Genomic DNA, 19,725 nt, shown 5'->3' on the forward strand with positions numbered 1-19,725 from the left:
CGGGGTGTTTCTGAGTGTACCTGTTTAGAGACACCAGGCTTTCCCCTGCCAGTAGCGGGCTGTTTCTGAGTGTACCTGTTTAGAGACACCAGGCTTTCCCCTGCCAGTAGCGGGCTGTTTCTGAGTGTACCTGTTTAGAGACACCAGGCTTTCCCCTGCCAGCAGCGGGGTGTTTCTGAGTGTACCTGTTTAGAGACACCAGGCTTTCCCCTGCCAGCAGCAGGGTGTTTCTGAGTGTACCTGTGATTGGCGGCTTCTTGTACTGGGCACTCTTGAGGTGCTCCTCCACCAGCTTGGGCGTGACACAGATGACGTGCTGGCCTTTCCAGTACTTCACCATGTTGAGAGACTGCAGCGTGCTGATGATGTCAATCTGGGTGATGCTGGTCATCTGGCTGGAAATGAGATAAGGAGAGGGTAGATGCTAGATCTAACAACCCGGAAGAACATTTTTACATTTCTTTTGTTAATTATTATTATAGTTTTTATAGTGTGTTTAAGGTTAGGGATAGATTTATAAACAACTTAAGGTGAGAATTATGATGAATGATACTGTAAATGTTATTAGTTGCTCTTTGAAGAGAAAAGATGTAACGTTAGATATTTATTTGTTTGGTGTAGAAGTATGGGCACCTGTTAAGACGGGTGTAACTGGGTTTACTAAATTCTCAAAATGTGTAAAAGAAAAAAAGAAAAAATGAATTTGTTGAGGTCCTGGTCTGGGGGAGGGGAGGGGGGGGTCTGGCCTAGAGTTTTTTTTTTTTTTTATTATTATTATATTGATTTTTATTTATTTTTTCAGGGGGGGGGTGGTTTATTTTGTATCTATTTTTCTGTAACTCGGGGAGGGGGGGCAGTTGGCAGCATTTCCTTTTGTATGGTTGTTGAACTGATGCTGTAAAACTGAAAAAAAAAAAAAAAAACAATACGTCAACATTGTACATAATCTATACTGAACACTGTGACCTCATTTTTTACTTCTAATTTACATGCTATACTATGTTATTTTATTTCATACTTATCTTGTCTTGCACAGTCTCTGGAGCGTAACAGTAAGAAGCATTTTGTATAAAAGTATTCTGTACTTCTGTATGACAACTATTAAAGAAACTTGAACTTGAAACTTGAACTAAACATATTGTTTAAAAAAAAAAGTGAGAATTATGACAAGTTGTGGCTTTTCAGCTTGGCCAAGAAGTGACAACCCCCTATAAAAATGTAGATCTAGCATCTACCCGAGGGAGGGGGGTATGGTGGAGGGTTCACAATAGCATGACATGATGAGTCTATCAAGGGCCCAACATTTTAAACTAGAGGTGCTCAATTCAAAATGCCACCAGTAGGTGCAAAAACACATAGAAAAGATAATAGCCAGCACTCACACACTCATTGCTCTATACATTTCAGTAGCTACCTGTACACTAGGTTAGCAAATGCAAATATATTATGCATAATTTAGTACTTTTATTTTCGAATGTATTTTGTGTTCTTATTTACCCTTTTCTAGATTTCATTCATATCTATTTTTCTAAACATCATTGCCATCTTTTCCTACTGATACAGAGTGTGTGCGTGTACCTGAGGTCTTTGATGGACAGCGTGCCTCTGAAGTCTCGCAGGATCTCCAGTAGCACCCAGGACCAGTAGCTGCGGTAGCTCAGCTTGCCCAGGTCAGACAGAGGCTTCTCTGGGGAGCCCACAGTGCTCTCTAGCTTAGACAGCTCGTAACCTTACAACACACAGGTAGAGAGGACATTTATATTAAAGGGGACCTATTGTGAAAATAGCACTTTCCTGTGTTTTGCACTGTTTTTACAGAATGAGGGGTTGTCCCAACACTGAGAACATTTTAAATATGTGCATTGTGCCTTTTCTGCAGTTAAGCTGGGACAAAAACCCTCACCCTTGAAACAAGCCATTCAGAATGGGAGTCACAATCGCGTGGTTAATAACGTGCATGTGAAGATATCTTGATAAAATGCATGTGTACAAGATGGCGGCTCGTGTGTAAATCTTCTCTTTTCTACCTAAAGTTGAATCTAAAATGTATTGCTATGCTATTGCTGGAACTTGAGTCATATTTGATCTGCGACGTCTAGTCTGAAAGTTGAATATGAATTTCATTCAATGGTACAGGCTCATGCACCACTGCTAGATGCACAATAATTATTGTATTTGTACGACAAAAGCAGCACGCTCGTTACAGGCACAGAAACAGCCCATTGAGAACAGGACTGAAACAGAGCGGTATAGATAAGAATGCATAATCGGAGTGGGTTTTTTTCAGCAAAAAACTTCAAAGACATGTTAAGGGAACCTCAAAGACCTATTAAGACTTGTTCAAAAGGACTAAAGCATGTCTCCTTTAAAATAACCAGTATTGTGCATGCTGGCTCAACTGGCATGGCTCACTGGCACACTTGAATAAAAAAACCCATTGTTAAAGGGGACATGCATTGCTATTCCTTGGACTATTTGGGCAACTTTTCCTGTGAGTCTATGGAACACATCTGTACGTTTTATTTTCTCCAAAAAATGCATTGTTTTACATTTCTAATCAAATACTCAAAAGCATCATTTTTCAGCCTCAGGATTTCAGGCTGTTATTGGATGGGCTCCGCCCATAAGCGCTTTGAGTGACAGTCACACACACAGCGTGATACATACGAGAGAGAGCGAGAGAGAGAACGAGCAAGCGAGAGAGAGGGAGAGGAGAGATGTGTCAACATTTTAGGCAACCAACTTGTGTTCAGCGTTTCTCTGATTGACCACAACGCCCATGTGACCGCGGCAGCGCGAGAGAGCGGCAGTGCGGAAATAGGCTGCATTCTATTGCCATGCTCTGCGACAAACTCTAACCTTAACCAACTCCGAAACAATGCCTAAACTTAACCCTAACCTTAACCAACTCCAAAACAATGCCTAAACTTAACCCTAACCTTAACCAACTCCGAAACAATGCCTAAACTTAACCCTAACCTTAACACTTTGAATGCCACGAGGTGGCGCCAGAGGTAGCGCTTCAATGCCACCATCGGCGCCAATGTTACGCTTAATATCGCCTAATCTATGTTTTAAATTATGGCTATGTGTCTAATCTGCCCGTCGCTTATCAAAGAATCCTTTTCCAGTCAGTGCTGTCAAGGCAGATTGGTTTTTTATCGCTTCATTTCCGTTTGAGAGCATTTTGAAAAGCACACGTTTTGAGGTAAAAAAAACAGTTCATTCTAGACCATTCTATGATAATCGTCTTTTACTGGAATATTCCAGAACGTTGATATTCGTCTGCCTATTTATGAATCGTTTTCAAATAAACACTAGATGATCAATATTATACGTGCACGCAAGCACATTCGAGCCGCGCACGGATAATCGCTGTGTTCATTTCCTCTTGGACTTTTACAGTGAAACCGAAAGAGCCCATTTCACAAAACAGCCTATATCTTCATCAAAATTAGTCTGATTATCCTAACACTGATAACATAGATTCCTTACCCGACATCAGATGGTATCCAACTGGTATATTCCAATTCCTGATCACCATTCGAAAAAATCAATAAGTGTATGGATCCAACGTGTGTACAGTGCAGTACATGATTCCGCGGGGCTGAGAGGCTCCAGAATGAACTGTGGTAACCCCGGCTGCATCAGTGGACTGGAAAATGTGGAGTACAGGATTTTTTCCCCCATCCATTTTCATTGAGGCCATTCCAAAATCCCTTATGTCATCTGGGAGACGATAGGGGGCGCTTTTTTCCACATCTGATCGCCGGCGGCGCTCGGGTAGACTCGCGTGATGCAATATGATTTCAGATCGCTTAAAAAAAAAAATCCGAGAAATCTCGTGAGTGGCTTTCAACATAACTATCGGAAACCCGAGATATCTTGTGTGTGGCAGTGAAAGTGTTAACCAACTCTAACCTTAACAAACTCCGAAACAATGCCTAAACTTAACCCTAACCAACTCCGAAACAATGCCTAAACGTAACCCTAACCTTAACCAACTCCGAAAGAATGCCTAAACTTAACCGGCGAAAGAATGCACGTTAAAAAAAATAAATAAAAAAATTGAAGTGATTCGAACTCGTCACCAACGCACCGCAGGATCCACAGCAAGGCGGCGAACCAGTTGAGCTAACCGTCGATGTTAAAAGAGGGGGGATTACGGCTGCATAATGCCGCAGCAGAGCTCCGCCGCTCCCGCGTCGCCGCGGGGGCGTGGCTAGGCGCAAGCTGGTTGCCTAAAATGATTAAGCGTCCCAGACACACACGCAGTAAAGTTTGTGTGTAAATGCGCAGACGAGGGAGAGACGGCGCACACACATTTTTACACACACTCCTGCACGCGGTCCCACCGGTCCCTCTCTCTCTATCTCTCTATCTCTCTCTCTCATTCTCTGCCTCTCTGTCAAAACCCGTTTGAGGAAGTGTCAGGTTACACTATGCGCTATATAACCATAGAGGGGGCGTTACTGCAAATCAGTACCTTATTCACGTCAGCAATACTGTCAAATCAGAACGGCTTAGTTGAGTGAGGGAAGATCTCGTGAACTCGAGACTAGGGGTGGGAATCACCAGTTTCATCACGATACGATATCGATTCTTTGGACAACGATACGATATTTGCCGATATCACAAAGTCTGCCACGATACAATACGATTCGATTCAGGTGCCTGCAATCGATATGAGGCGATATTATATGCCCATTTAACGCAATCAGTCACATTTAGATCAACTAAAAAGTCTACGGAAATATCAATTGACGTTTTTATTTTTGAGCTCTTCCAGACATTTAAATGAAAAACAATCTATTGTTTTTAATACAAATAGACCTTTATATATTGAGCATTAAACTTTAAGTAAAATGTTTTGGAACTCACAACATGCAAGCTAAAACCCCCTCCTCTCCCAAACTGTTCCTACAATTGTTTTATGTTGCATGATGATCATGAATACATTTATTATGTATTCATGTTTAAATATCAACATTATCTGTCCATCCTCAGTAACACACACACACACAGAATGCCCCTCCCCAGTCCCCACACACAGACAGGTAGACTGCCCCGCCCCTCCTCCTTCCCCTCTCCTCTCTCCTGTTCTCTCTCAGGGTTAGCTGCTTAGCTTAGTTAGCTTAAGCAGCCAACGTAACGTTAATTAAGTTGTTGACAAGTTCGACTTGGGCATAAAGGAATGGCGACGATGCAAAGCATGTTAGATGCATTTGACCCGTTGCACACTTATATCGGTCGCAAAATAGACGCTCTGTAGCCCTGCTCTGCTGTAATGTCTACACGGAGTTTCAGACTACTGGGCGGATATGACTGATTATTGATAATAGATCGATATATCGAGCTGGATCGATGTATCGTCCCACCCCTACTCGAGACTAGACTGATGAGTCAATATGATCATTAACGACACAGACCACATTGATATAATCCCCCATTGCTAGGAAACTATGCTAAACACTGGAAAAGGCTATTTATAATGCATGGGACCTTTAATGTTATTAGTACAGCCGTTTTCACCCATCTATGACACGTCAATATCTCTGCTGTGAAAAGGGCCTATTGTGTGGGACTGTGCATGCAATGGACGGTGGTATTTAAGATGTCTTCTCATGTGCTTCTGTGTAGCGACAAGAGACGAATACAGAGACAGAGTAAAGGCCGGTGGGTGTGTTCTACAAATGGCTATATTTTCTCAGACAGTCTCTTATATTTGGTCCATGTTTGTAATGTAGTTAATCCTGATCGATAATGGAATGCTCCAACCAAGCTCCCCGAGATGATAAATAGTAAATATGGAAGTACTTCAGGCGCAGCCTGATAGACTTGTACCCTTCCTGCTGTCTTGTTGTACAAAACTTGTAAGTCGCTTTGGATAAAAGTGTCAGCTAAATGACTAAATGTAAATGTGAATGCAGCCCATGGCAGTGGCCAATCACAGTTCCGTGCTGTCCACGCCAGCTCACATCCGTTTGACGCGGTACAATTTTTGCTTGTAGGCTTGTGGGAGCACGGCAGGCTCCCACAATCTTCGCAACCACAACTTTTGAGTATAAATTAGGCATTGTTACAGAGGATGGATGGACACAGACAGGTAAACCGACCTATCTCAAGCTCCACCCTCTCTTAGCTTGACAGAGGAAAGCAAAGCTTGTGATTGGAGGGTCAAGAAAAAAGGGCAGAGCTTGAGACGAGTCGACTGTGTATTGTGAGGAAAAAGTGAAACCTGCAAGAGGGGAAATAGAGGCACACAATAAAAAAAACTGTTAAAGAGACACACAAACACAATGTAAATAAAACAGCATTAACTCGTTCACGGCCAACAGCGTTTATATACGTTATTGGGCACCAACCGTTAACACTTTCTGCGCCAACCAGAGTCTGAGTGTCAGGTAGATTTCAATCTACCGGACAAATGGGATCAATTCTGGTCAGTTTATTGAGCTTAAAAACAATTGATAGGCCTATATAAATAGTGACATCCTCAAGGCATTTATATTTTAACTTAAAACTAGGCTACTTTTGCGTATATACAGTCATTAATATATTCCAAATAAAATAAGTCCCTCGAGACTTTGTGCTGCTGCCGACTTGAGGTGTCGGTGGGCAGTCTGCCCGACATTAATAAACAGCAGTCTGTTATAATCACATTTTTATAAGCTAACGAATTCCGTTATATTTAGGGATGCACCGAATGGGAAATTCTTGGCCGAAACAGATACCGAAAATAGAAAACAGTTGGCCGAAAACCGAAAGGCCGAAAATGATTAATAGAATAGATTTTTTTTTACCAATGTTGTGGAACAGTATGATTATGGAAAAATATATGATTATGGCAAAACTTAACTTAAATAATAAATAATCACTATTATGGGTCCATAAAACATTTATTCAGCACTTCTGAATGTATACAGTACATTAATTCCATCTTTTCTCTGGCTGCCGCAGCGGACATCTGTGCTCTACTGAGCGCACCTTTCTAGTCCCCAGCTGAATGTGCTCGCTTGACTCGGCAGAGTAGACGCGCGACAGACAGACAGCGTCAATGTGAGAAACATTCGGCCGAAAACTTTCGGTGCCGAAATTTCGGTGCATCCCTAGTTATATTGGACATTTGTATTAATTATATCAAGCGAAGAACTGAGAAATTTGGCAGAGAGAGACGGCAACATTATCGTGGGTTTGCGTGATGTATATCTCCACCTCCCAACGACTTGGTGCTGGTCATAATGTCCGGTGAAAATAATTCCCTCTAAGCACAATTTGATTATTTGAATTGTATTAAAATAGGCTAAAATTAAATAGCCTATGCGATGAACGAAACAATCATTACATTTGTTTCATCGTTGCTTCACCAAGCAGGTCTAATAATGACAACGATGTTGTCAGCGGGAGCTTGGTGGTAGATTTGCCAGAGCATGCAGCTGCAGACCCGCAGAGCAGAGGTGTTTTCAGGTCCGGTCTGGGGACCGCTCAGCAGCGCCCCCCACCCAACAGCTGAATTGCCAATGGCTGAATTGGAGTACTGCACTGTGCGGGTACAGCTCTGTGGGACGCCTATTGCTTATTAACAGCGGAGCAGTGCTGCCGTTGCTTCCGCGTTTTCCCTGATTGGCTGCGACACGCCCCGCGGCAGGCGCGGCAACCGCGGAGCGGAGCGGCAGAGCTTGCGGCATTATGTAACCGCCCTAATCCGCCATGATTTTCATTCGAAGCTCAGCTCACCTGGCAGCGCAGCGGTCCTGCGGTCCGTTGTTGACAAGTTCGAATCCCATCAATTTTTTTTTTAACGTGTATTCTTTCGCCGGTTAAGGTTAGGCATGGTTAAGGTTAAGGTTAGGCATTGTTTCGGAGTTGGTTAAGGTTAGAACGGTTAAGTTTAGGCGCTGTTAAGGAGCTGGTTAAGGTTAGAGTTTGTCTTAGAGAATGGCAATATTCTTTCTATGGTTAAGGTTAAGGTTAGGCATGGTTAAGGTTAAGGTTAGGCATTGTTTCGGAGTTGGTTAAGGTTAGAACGGTTAAGTTTAGGCGCTGTTAAGGAGCTGGTTAAGGTTAGAGTTTGTCTTAGAGAATGGCAATATTCTTTCTATGGTTAAGGTTAAGGTTAGGCATGGTTAAGGTTAAGGTTAGGCATTGTTTCGGAGTTGGTTAAGGTTAGAACGGTTAAGTTTAGGCGCTGTTAAGGAGCTGGTTAAGGTTAGCGTTTGTCTTAGAGAATGGCAATAGACAGCCTATTTCCGCATTGCCGCTCTCTCGCGCTGCCGCGGTCACATGGTCAAATTGTCACATTCTTGCACTCCTCCGCTGTTAAAAATCAACACGCCTGTGGGACTGCGGCTCTGCAGCTGCATGCTTCTCGCAAATCTACCACCAAGCTCCCGCTGACAACATCGTTGTCATTATTAGACCTGCTTGGTGAAGCAACGATGAAACAAATGTAATGATTGTTTCGTTCATCGCATAGGCTATTTAATTTTAGCCTATTTTAATACAATTCAAATAATCAAATTGTGCTTAGAGGGAATTATTTTCACCGGACATTATGACCGGAGAGATTAAATATGTCGGACTTCAACAGATTTTGCCGGTCAAATACCGGACAACGGAAACCCTGGCGCCAACCCCGATATTTCTCGGGTTATCTCGCCAGCGGTCGAGCACCAGAACCCCCAAAAAATCTCGGGTTTTCATCGTTTTTAATATTCTATACACTCTCACGGACCTCTGTGTTACCATTGGAACTCATTCTGAGACCTTGAGAGTGCAATGCCGGCCGAATCCTGCTAGGTGGCAGTATCGCCTACCCGTTGAAACCTAGTGTGTTACATTTTATATGATCCGGGTGGAGAATTTGGACCCGGGCAATTTGGAACGCGTTCAGCACACTTGATGCATATTTTGTGCCATTTCATGTCAGGGACCCGATGGACATCAATACTGGAAATCTGAAAGAAAGAGAAAAAAAAAAAAAAAAAAAAAAACTGGAAATCGCGATCAGACAATTGGAATATTAATTTTGGGATACCTCCTAGTAAAGATAAGGACTATATGACATCAATACTACTTTGATCCAACAATGATTTCACATAGATCGCAACGATCAACGTATGTAGTATTCAAAATGTATGCCGTTGCTGACGATCAGAGCATCAAAAAACGACCCCCTCCCCCCTTTGCATTCATGATGAAACATAATACCTATTATATACCTTTGATTTGGAAACAGTCATGTGTCCAGGCAAGCAACGCAAACAACTCTAGCAAAATTCACATATCGCTCCATAACCCAGCTTCCAGGAATTCGCCCGGATCACTCTGAAACTAGGGCTGGGCGATAAAACGATAACGATAACTATCGCGATAAATTATTTCCTCGAAATAAACATGAAACGTAGTCGCAAAGTTTCGATATATCGATTTTCCAAGCTTGGATATGAGCACACGCACTAACAACCAATCAGTGAAGGAGATGGCCGACAGCGGAAGGAGACCCGGAAGGAGACCCGGAGGTAGGACTCAAGTAGTAAACAAGTCAGGCTAGGCTAATTAGCTTGCACGCCGCTATTTTATAATTTACGTGCCGAGTGGGTGTGTGGCGTGAATTCTGAAGCCACGGTTATAGTAGTGTGGGGTATACAGTGGACGTCGTTGCAATGTATTGGGGCGGAACGGAGTATTTTAGGGTCATATTTAGTACATTGTCATGGAATACACCGCTTGCTCTGGCTAACTGCTAACGTGCGCGGACTGATGACGACATCAACTCGATACATTCGCAGCAGCAAAACAAGTCTATTAATAGCCCGTCCATCGGCGCCGGGCATAAGAAGTTAATTAAACTTGACAGACATTATATCGACGATAATTATCGATATCGAGTTATATGAAAATAATTTTATAATTTTATCGCAATAACGTTTTTGGCCATATCACCCAGCCCTATCTGAAACTATACAATATTCCCCACGGGATGACACGCGAACGTATACATGAACAAATGTACTCTTTTTTACATGTTGGACGAGAGATAGTGACTGTCAAATGAGCCATAGTATTGTCTCCATAGCTATAATATAGAATATAGATATAGCTCTGCAAACATCGTGACGCACATAGAAAATGCCTATATTTTTAAAGCGTGGTGCATTGACTACAGGGATGGGGATAATAGCTGGCGCTGAATGTGTTAAAGAGACACACAAACACAATGTAAATAAAAACAACATACAAGGAAATGTATAGTAAAGAGAAGAGCGACACACAAATAAATGTAAATAAGAAGGTTAAGGGTTATGACCTTTTTAATTAATCCTTTGAATAGAATTGAATACCCATTTCACGGCCATACTGGCAAAAAGGTATTAAGGAAAATTACTATGAAAGATGCAATTCCATATGAATTGTTGGAGGGGAACTGATTACCGTACTGCTTACTTTGCAGCCTGGACATTTCCCCCAAACACATTTAAACAAGATACAGAGAAGTTATCGCAATATAGACGTAACTTCCTAATCAATTACATTTTTAAGATCCACCAAAAACATATCTAAGACCTTTTTAAGACTTTTAAGGCCTAAAATTCTGCTTATTACATTTAAGAACTTTTAAGAAGTGGAAATGTAGAGTAAAGAGACACACACAAACGCACAATGTAATGCTCTTCAGTGCAATCCAACAGCGGCAACATTACATGTGAATAGCTTCAGTCAAGCGTACAAACAGAGACTAGGTGTGATGAGAACATTACAAAGGTAAGCCGATGATGAGTACTCGAGTGCGTGTCTGTGATGTTATATATCAACATTGTGCTCTCCCACTCACTAAATGCAATGAGGAACTTCCCATAGCCTCTGCGCTGGTACGGAGGCAGTGTGAGGATACACGCCACGTTATTCCCATCTGGAGACTCCTTCTCCTGCACCACACAAAAAACACAGACAATTTTCCAATGTCATTTCAGATTCCTTTCTCTGTCTCTTTTCTAAACTTGTTAGTAACGCCATTGCTATGCTCCGTGAAGAGAGTTTCTAACTTAGAAAGAGCAGCTAGTTTAGATGTGCAGGCTTAACACTTTGAGTGCCAACGGCGAGATATCTCGTTTGTTCATGCCGACCGTTCAGTGCCAACGACGATAGATCTCGTTTTTTTTTATTAGCGATTTGAATTCATATTTCATCAATCTAGCCTCACGTTAGTGCTGCAAACTCTCTCTGAGCTCCATTGGGAAAATACCACCCCCTATCGTCTCTCCTTGTGGTACTACACCCCTTTGGAATGGATTGAATGAAACGCATGGGGGGGGGGGGGGGGGGGGGAATCCTGCTTCCTCATTTTACTTCTCAGGCAAGTCACCCGAGAGGATCGGATTCATTGCCGAGCCCCAGAACAGCGTGGAATACATATTTCCAGTACCCAGCGTTGGATCAATAAACGCGATCGATATTTGGAATAGCGACCAGGAATTGGAATAATCTTTTTGGAGAACATCTGATCTGAGGTAAGGAATCTATTTGACCAGTCTTAGGATAATCAGAGCTTTTTTCACAGAGATATCAACGTGTGCCCTATGTGTGTGTGTGTACGTGTGTGCTGATCAGGAAATGAGATAATAGATTTTTCAGCCTGCTTCTATATCATGCATATTAAGTACACATATACTATCGATAATCTAGCGGTTATTTGAAAACGATTAATAAATAGGCCGAAAAACGTTTTGTGTATTCCAGAATATTCCAGTAAAGGGCGTTTATCACAGAATCTTTATATTTTCCTGAAACGTTAAAAAAACAAGCGTTTTTCAAAATGGTATAAAACAGAAATGAACAGATTAAAAAACAATGCGTTTCGACAATGTTGACTGCAAACAAGTCATTGATAAGCGACGGCCAGATTAGACACATAGCCATAATTTAAGATGTAGTTTATGCGTTCGCAAATATGAGAGTGCTATCATTGAAGTGGGTGGTGGCACTCAAGCACTAAATCGTGCGCCCCCTGCAGGCACTGAAAGTGTTAATGATGTCGCTCCACCGGACACGTTGGCATAGCAATAGGGCTGCACGATCTGGTGAAAGAGTGAGATTACGATTATTGTGGACAATATTGCAATTGCGATATACCGATAGTTTCGAAATGTGTATTTCTCAACTCAATCATACAAACTTAACCACATGCGATTTTTATATTAATAAAATATATAGGGCTGTCAATAATGTCATTTCTATAATACAATATAATTTTTTCAATTAATTAAAAAATCTTAACAATTAATCTACTTTACCCTTTTTGACCCCAGCAGCCTCCCAGTTATTTTGATTTCGTCCGGGTAGCTGGTGACATGTTTGTTTACATTCCTGAATCACATGCACCACAGGGATAATAGTACCATGACCCGACATCCCCTGAATGCCTTATTTCATAATACAAAGTTTATGAATAGACCTTTGGATTAAACAAAGTTGTATGCAGTTTCCCAGCCGAACACAACGTTACACAGGTCGAGCTATACACGCTTTGCTTGCCAACATTATATAGCAATGTTGAAGGAGGAGCCATCTGCCAAAATATATTACGATTCAAATGTTATTGAAGACTCCTGTGACCAGTAAGTATGTATGATTACTTTCCCTAACCATTTGCTACGTTATGTGTGCAAATATAATGCTGTACTCATATATACAGCTCTTTAGCAGCTGGGATTTGGACATTTAATGCGAGAAGTCTCTGGCTTTCACTCACATGCATTCAGCACACACACACACACATTTAATAAAATCGTGGTTATATAATTATATGGCGGTTATTATTAGGGCTGTCAGTTTATCGCGTTAATTAGATTAATTAATTAGACAGCAAATTATCACGTTATGAAAATTTAAAAAAAAATTACAAAAAAAAAACGTTTTTTTTTTTTATCTCATTCATTCCATAAGAACGTAGAATACACATTTACAGACTTTTTTTTAAATATGGTGCATTTGCATGTTCTTGGTATCTGATTCTAGGGACATCTATGGATCTCAGGGAATGTATTCCCAGTGTCAGAAATACTGTGTCTGTTACTAGGCTTGAGTAAATTGTAATGAACCAAATGAGAATATCAATAAAAATTTTTTTATCTTTGACTGTGAATAACACCATGCTCAAATTGACCAGACCTGAAAAATCTAAGCAAATTAATAGATGGAAGATGATTAAACAGAAGGTTTTGTAGATACAGTAATGAATTCTGCCATCCGGGCACATGCAATTTGAAATATGATTATAGAATATAGAATATCAGGCATAAAATGGTTATGTTATTAAAATGCGATTAATTAGATCAATTAATTACAAATCCTGTAATTAATTAGATTAATTTTTGTAATCACCTGACAGCACTAATAATTATATAACAGGCTGATATCGTGATCGCAATAGTGATTAATCGTGCAGCACTACATAGCAACATGGCTGCTAGAGGAGTAACATGATCAATGAGGACACAAGGGCCTCATTGAACCCTACGTTCACACAAGCTTTTTTCTACAACAGTGTAAAACAAATAATATCCACCTAGACCACCAAGAATTCGCTCTGCAGAAAGTATGTATAATGAAATGAAATTTAAAAAAGCACACCGATGTGATGGAACAAAGAGGCTCAGGGGGAAACGTATTAAAAACACAGAAACAGTACCACCAGCAGGCACCACAATTACACATTATCACTTTAATCTATGACATTTTGTTGGTTCATTAAATTTAGGTCAGGATTTCAACATGAGCTTTCAGTACGAGATACATGTCAGCAATGGATTTAATTTGAAGTCACTGGTTAGAGACTGGGGAATACGGTGGAGAAAAACTCACTTTGGAGAAGTAGCCGACTATGTGCGCCCCCTGTCTGTTGACTTCGGTAAGGATGTAGAAGACGAAGGGCTCCACATCAAAATAGAGCGTCTTGTGGTCCAGGAAGAGCTTGGCTAGTAGACACAGGTTCTGACAGTAGATCTGCACACACATGCATAATTACACTATATGAAAACAGGGTTTTACTGAATCGTTTCCTTTGCCCTTTAAACCTGCACTATGGAACTTTAGTGAGCTAAATCAAAGTTGGGCAGAACAAAAGAAAACCCTCCCAACAGCAACGTATGAAACACAGTGAAATTCTCCAAGCTCCTCTGGTCGGGCACAACCAGTGCCACGAGATCCATAAAAGAGTATAGTCTAATTTTTTGAGGATAAAATATGAACAACACAAATGTAAAATAGGGCCAAAAGTGAATGGGTGCCAGGGTGGGCACCACGTAAGACACTGCAGTGCAACGCGGCCGCCCCGGGTTCGACTCCCGGACCCGGCGACCTTTGCCACATGTCCTCCCCCATATCTTCTCCCATCCTTCCTCTCTGCCGGGCTTGTCCAAAAAAAAATCGACCAAAAACAGAATCTAAAAAAAATAAAAATTAACTTGCTTGAAGAAATTAAAAATGTTGTCATTTTCTCTCATCTCTAACAAGGTGCAGTTACATTGAATGGCCACAAGCTGCCAATCTTCCATAGTGCAGGTTTAAAATTATACCAATCATTATTGCAAGTCTGCTATGATAAAGCATTTTTTACATAAATAACTTTGTACATTTTCTAATATACTCAAGAAGAGAGAGAGAGAAAGAAGAAGTATATACTCACTTTGTGGTCTCGCCCGTCCACCTCATACACAGAGATGTTGCTCCTCCTGTAGATCTCTTTGCCTGGGGGCTGCCTCCACTGGCACTGGGACTAGAGAACGGAACAGAAAAAAACAGTTAGGTCAAACCTCCAGCTGTCCAGGCTGTGGCTGCATTGATCAGTCACTGAATAGATAGAAATTTGATGGAAGGTATTACTGTCCGTTTGTTTATTTTTAAATTATAACCCCATGTAATCGTGTTTCATTTCACTACATGTCTTGTGTGACAAATAAATCTCTTGAATCTTGAATCTTTTGCAGAAACAGCTTTGTGGAGGGTAACATATCTGTCCAAAAGTTCACCCTCTCTGAACGTTTTTGTCCGTCAAAACTGACACAAATCTGGTGGAAACAGACACAGCATCAACCCTTTACAATAAACGAATACTCCTCATTGAACATGTATTTAAAAACCTACATAGATGGACAGACACAACGGATCAATGTAGCCGCAGCCTAAAGATCAATTCCCCTGTGTCACTGTAGATGGGAGGGACTGAGTGTGATGAAACGGAGAACAGATCTGATCCATTACTGTTACAGAACAATACAGACATAGAATATAAATTTGGGTAATTGGACTAAAATGATTGAGATATAATCCATATTTTTGCATTGGAGAGAGAACATGCTAGGTAAAATCCAGAAAATCAAGTCACTTTGCTCTAGTCCGTTGGATTTGTATTAGACAATTCTCGGATACCGATTCTGGCATCATTAGTTCCAACTCGCAACCGATTGAGTTTCTTGAGGGATCAAAGTGAGACACGGGGAGACAAGAGGGCTGAAAGCACAACTGACCAGATGATAGCGAAAGGTCTTCTCGTACTTCATGTACTTGAGGCAGTACTCGCAGATCCACAGCTTGGGCTGCTTGCCGTAGTCCTCAGGAAACGGGGAGAAGTACCAGGCGTCGATCTCAAAGTTTCCTATCTGGATCTTGTCCACGTATTTCACTTTGGTGATCTGAGTAAGGCGGTGAATATAGGCGTCAAAAGAAAGATTCTTAACTGTTGGTGCTGCAGAAACACATTGAGACCATAATGACTGTATAACCATGGTTAGTTAAGAGTGGACGGGATGGGACTGTATAGTGTATAACCATGGTTAGTTAAGAGTGGACGGGATGGGACTGTATAGTGTATAACCATGGTTAGTTAAGAGTGGACGGGATGAGACTGTATAGTGTATAACCATGGTTAGTTAAGAGTGGACGGGATGAGACTGTATAACCATGGTTAGTTAAGAGTGGAGGGGATGAGACTGTATAACCATGGTTCTAAGAGTGGACGGGATGGGACTGTATAACCATGGTTAGTTAGTTAAGAGTGGACGGGACAGGTAAACTGATCAATTGTTCAGGAGAACAATACAAGTATTGATCTGTATTACAAGAAGGGGTTTTGTTGATGCAGGATACACAAACACACATTTACAGAAAAAAAACATATCCACACACAGGCATACAAAAACATCCACAGACCCAGAGAAACACTCCTTACCGCCTCATGCTCCTTCTCCAGGGCAGCTGTCGTAGGGTCCATCTCTGCATAGGTCTAGAGGAGGAAAGAGTCCTGTTAGAAACACATCAGCCATCAACCAAAGGCCTAGATGAAGCCAGGGGGTAACCCTGAGAGGGTCACTGTGGAAAGTTCAAGACATCCAAAACCCTTCAGACACTGGGTCAGGATGCAAAGTGATCTGGCATCACTGGTAATACAGCCGTTGTCACCCTAGGCCTAGACAGTAGACACATGCATCGCTCACCTTCTGTACATGGTTTATCTCGTCGTGTTTGCGCTTCTGGTTCCGCGTGATCTTCCTCTCAGGCTGCTCCCCCAAATCGCCGCCTCCTCCCCCCTCCACACTCTTCCTCACTGCGTCCTTCACCGTTTTGGTCAGCGCCAGGCGAGCCTTGCCCACCCACTCGTCCAAGCGCCTGTTGACTGTGGGGTGAGTGAGAAGGAGGAGAGGAAGGGAGAACATAAGAGGGATCATACTGATAAAACATTATTAATCCGGGTGGGGAATTTAAAGTTCAGCAGTCACTCACAGAACAGCCATAATGAGGGGATGGGGAGACTGGCAAGAAGGCAGTAAAGAATAGTCTCAAAGCAAACAAGGATACATATTGTCGTAGATGGGAAGCCTCACATGGTCCATGTTGTTTGCTAGGGGTGCCCTTTGCACACAGATTTGCCAGCACAACAGATGGATGGATATGATGAATCGCACATAGACAACGATATTGGCCAAATGGAAAAACACTGCGAGCGACGAGAGCAAGTGTGGCAACATGTGAGTGAATGACTGAGTTAGTGACATTACCGGTCATAACAGGTGCTTCAAATCTTATAAAGAAAAGAAAAATGATTGAGGTGGCGGGTGGACAGGACCAGGCTTTGTCCAACTGGCTATCGATATGTGGGGAGGATGTGTTAATATTAAAAGTTATGGTATGTAACGTAAACAGTACAACTCACATCCTACATAGTGCACATAGAACTCCTCCCTGCCCTCCTGTTCATTGAGCCTGGATTGGATAACCTCAGCTGAATCTGAAAGAGAAAACATTATAATCGTAGTTTTTATAATTATGTAAACAGAGTGGTTTTGCTATATTAAATGAAAGCTAAACAAAGATGCGACAGGTGGACAATAGTCTCAGGAAACCAGCCAAACACTCACGCCATGTCTTGTCCGCTCGCTGGCATAAATACGTTTCTCCGATTTCTACCGACACCTCCTGCTCCCTGCCGCAGCCTAGCACCCCTAGATCCGCGGTGTGCCGATTACTCGAGTCCATGGCTTCTCTGGCCCTGTCAACGGCCTCCTGCTCATCCTCTTCCCCGCCACTGCCATTTGAAGAACAGGCGGCCTGGCCAACATTATCCAAATCTCCCCGGTCCGTTACAGCGTGTCCCGACTCTATATCTACGTCCATTCGGTCGTCAGGGACGATATTGTTGTAGTTATTGTGGCAGTCGTTGGTCGTAGCTACTACCCCGCCAGACATCTTGGTTGTTTTGAAAACAATCGCGAGCCGCGGGAGAAGTGAGCGTGCGCAGTTGGGAGGGGGGGCGTTCTCGACTGTTCTGCAAGATCGTCGTTGCATAAATCTGCAGTGCCGCAGCCCATACGTATGGGCGGGGGCGGGGCTTCGGGGCTTGTACTGTGTGTGAGGCGGAACTTGTACTGTGTGTTGCTGTGCGTGGGCAGGGCGTCGGGCCTTGTACTGTGTATTGCTAACTAACTTGCGTTCAGCGTTTCGTTCAGCGTTTCTCTGATTGGCCACACGCCCACGTGACCGCGCTAGCACGCCCCCTGCCGCTCTGTGTGTTGCAGCGCGTTGCAGCGCGCGGCAGAGGCGCTCGCCTCGTCAATACGCTCGTTGGCAGAGAGAGAGAGAGAGAGTTTTATTTTTTTTGGAACAAATGTTTTTTATTTTCTCTTTTTTTACATGAAACAAGACAAACAATACAGTAACAGTAATAATCAACAATTATTTGTAAATAGAAGAAAAAGGAGTTTTTCATTGTTCAAGAGTGGATATATATATGTTGCAATCTGTTAAATAAAGTTTTCATTCATTCATTCATTCATTCATTCATTGTCCTTGTGTTACATACAGTGGTGCGTTATTGAAATCAACTGGGATTGCACGCACCTAATGGTGCCACGTCCCGCGAATGCCCATAAATGTCCCCTTGCTTCTTGAGCAGCAGACTACAGACAGTTCCTAATTGCCTCTACGAATGGAATGTAACACATGTCATTCACAAAAAGTTAGGTGTGAATGTATCTGAGAACGTATTTAACACACCTGACGACCGGCGCTATTGATATGCAAATAGCGAGTACTTATGTGGGCTTGCACGGAGTGCAACCCAGTGGCGTCGTTAGCCCTGGGCTTCCGGGGCTTTAGCCCCGGATGTTTTTCTCCTAGCCCCGGACATTAAAAAAAAAAAAAAAAAAATTGTTTACATTTTTTTTTTTTTTTTTTTTTTTTACTTTTTTTTTTTTTTTTTATGTCAGCATCCCCATTGTCTGTGCTGAATGTTTGTTAGTGTTTGGTATTTTTTGTTGGTTTTTAGTACTTTTAATCCATTTTTAGTAAGTAGTTTTCATTTGATCCTATCATTCTTTCATTCACCGATTTGTGGACTTGAAGATGTGCACTTTAACACAGCAGCACCTGGAGCCATCCATACCCATGTCCAGTGTCCACTGACAAAGACATGCTCATGATACTGTGATAAACTATAATAAGCTTTAATCGAACCCTGGTTCATTTCCTCGGATAGTCCGGTTGGTTTGGGGTGGTGTGAAAGCTCATTCACTCTTGCAAGTGAACCCTGCTACGGTTCATTTGAGATGTGAATGCAAAGCGGACCAAAGGCAGGAAAAGACCCAAAAATCGAATATTTCTTTTATGAGAAGACTGAAACATAATTATAATGAAACACACAATAGTTTTTTTTCGATTGCTTAAGCATGATTTTGAAAACAGGGCCCGGTGTTTCAAAACACACAATTAGCACAACCACACACACAATTATCAGAACACCTCAGATCCTTTGCTAAATTAAACACTTGTCAAAATCATACACTAATTTATAAAAACTACATTTTGTTACCATATGAAACACACGTTTCATATGACTCAATTCTGTTTGAACCAGTTACACACACTGCTGTGCTTAACCTAAAACACATTTAGCAATTCTACTTCTCAGTGATTAGAGTACTGTAAGTGAAGTATGCAGAGAATGTGCAAATATACAATAAATTCACCAAACACTACACAAGACCAATGCTGTAGAGTAGACTGATGAAAATATAATTTATTTATCTACATATACCCAAATCAATGATGCAGACTGCTAAAAAAAACATTTTCTCTCCATATACCCAAATCAATGATGCAGACTGATGAAAATATAAATGTTCTCTCCATATAACCAAATCAGTCAACATTTCAACATGGAGAATCACAACA

The 19,725-nt window shown here is 41.8% G+C and overlaps 1 protein-coding gene across 1 annotated transcript in view; it reads right to left on the reverse strand.

The window, feature by feature from the left end:
- Positions 1–17,757, reverse strand: part of kat8 (K(lysine) acetyltransferase 8) — a 42,260-nt gene extending 24,503 nt beyond the window's left edge. Inside the window, exons 1-10 of the mRNA XM_084328681.1 lie at positions 17,415–17,757; positions 17,210–17,284; positions 16,494–16,672; positions 16,229–16,282; positions 15,528–15,692; positions 14,687–14,776; positions 13,864–14,004; positions 10,835–10,928; positions 1,579–1,729; positions 241–395 (exon numbers count right to left, since the gene is read on the reverse strand). Of these exons, the coding sequence (XP_084184807.1) occupies positions 241–395; positions 1,579–1,729; positions 10,835–10,928; positions 13,864–14,004; positions 14,687–14,776; positions 15,528–15,692; positions 16,229–16,282; positions 16,494–16,672; positions 17,210–17,284; positions 17,415–17,742 (1,432 nt within the window). The 5' untranslated portion in view covers positions 17,743–17,757. The remainder of the gene's footprint in view (positions 1–240; positions 396–1,578; positions 1,730–10,834; positions 10,929–13,863; positions 14,005–14,686; positions 14,777–15,527; positions 15,693–16,228; positions 16,283–16,493; positions 16,673–17,209; positions 17,285–17,414) is intronic.
- Positions 17,758–19,725: the final 1,968 nt, after the last annotated feature.

Source organism: Notolepis coatsorum (genome assembly GCF_963971535.1).
Source record: "Notolepis coatsorum genome assembly, chromosome: 14".
NCBI lineage: Eukaryota > Metazoa > Chordata > Actinopteri > Aulopiformes > Paralepididae > Notolepis > Notolepis coatsorum.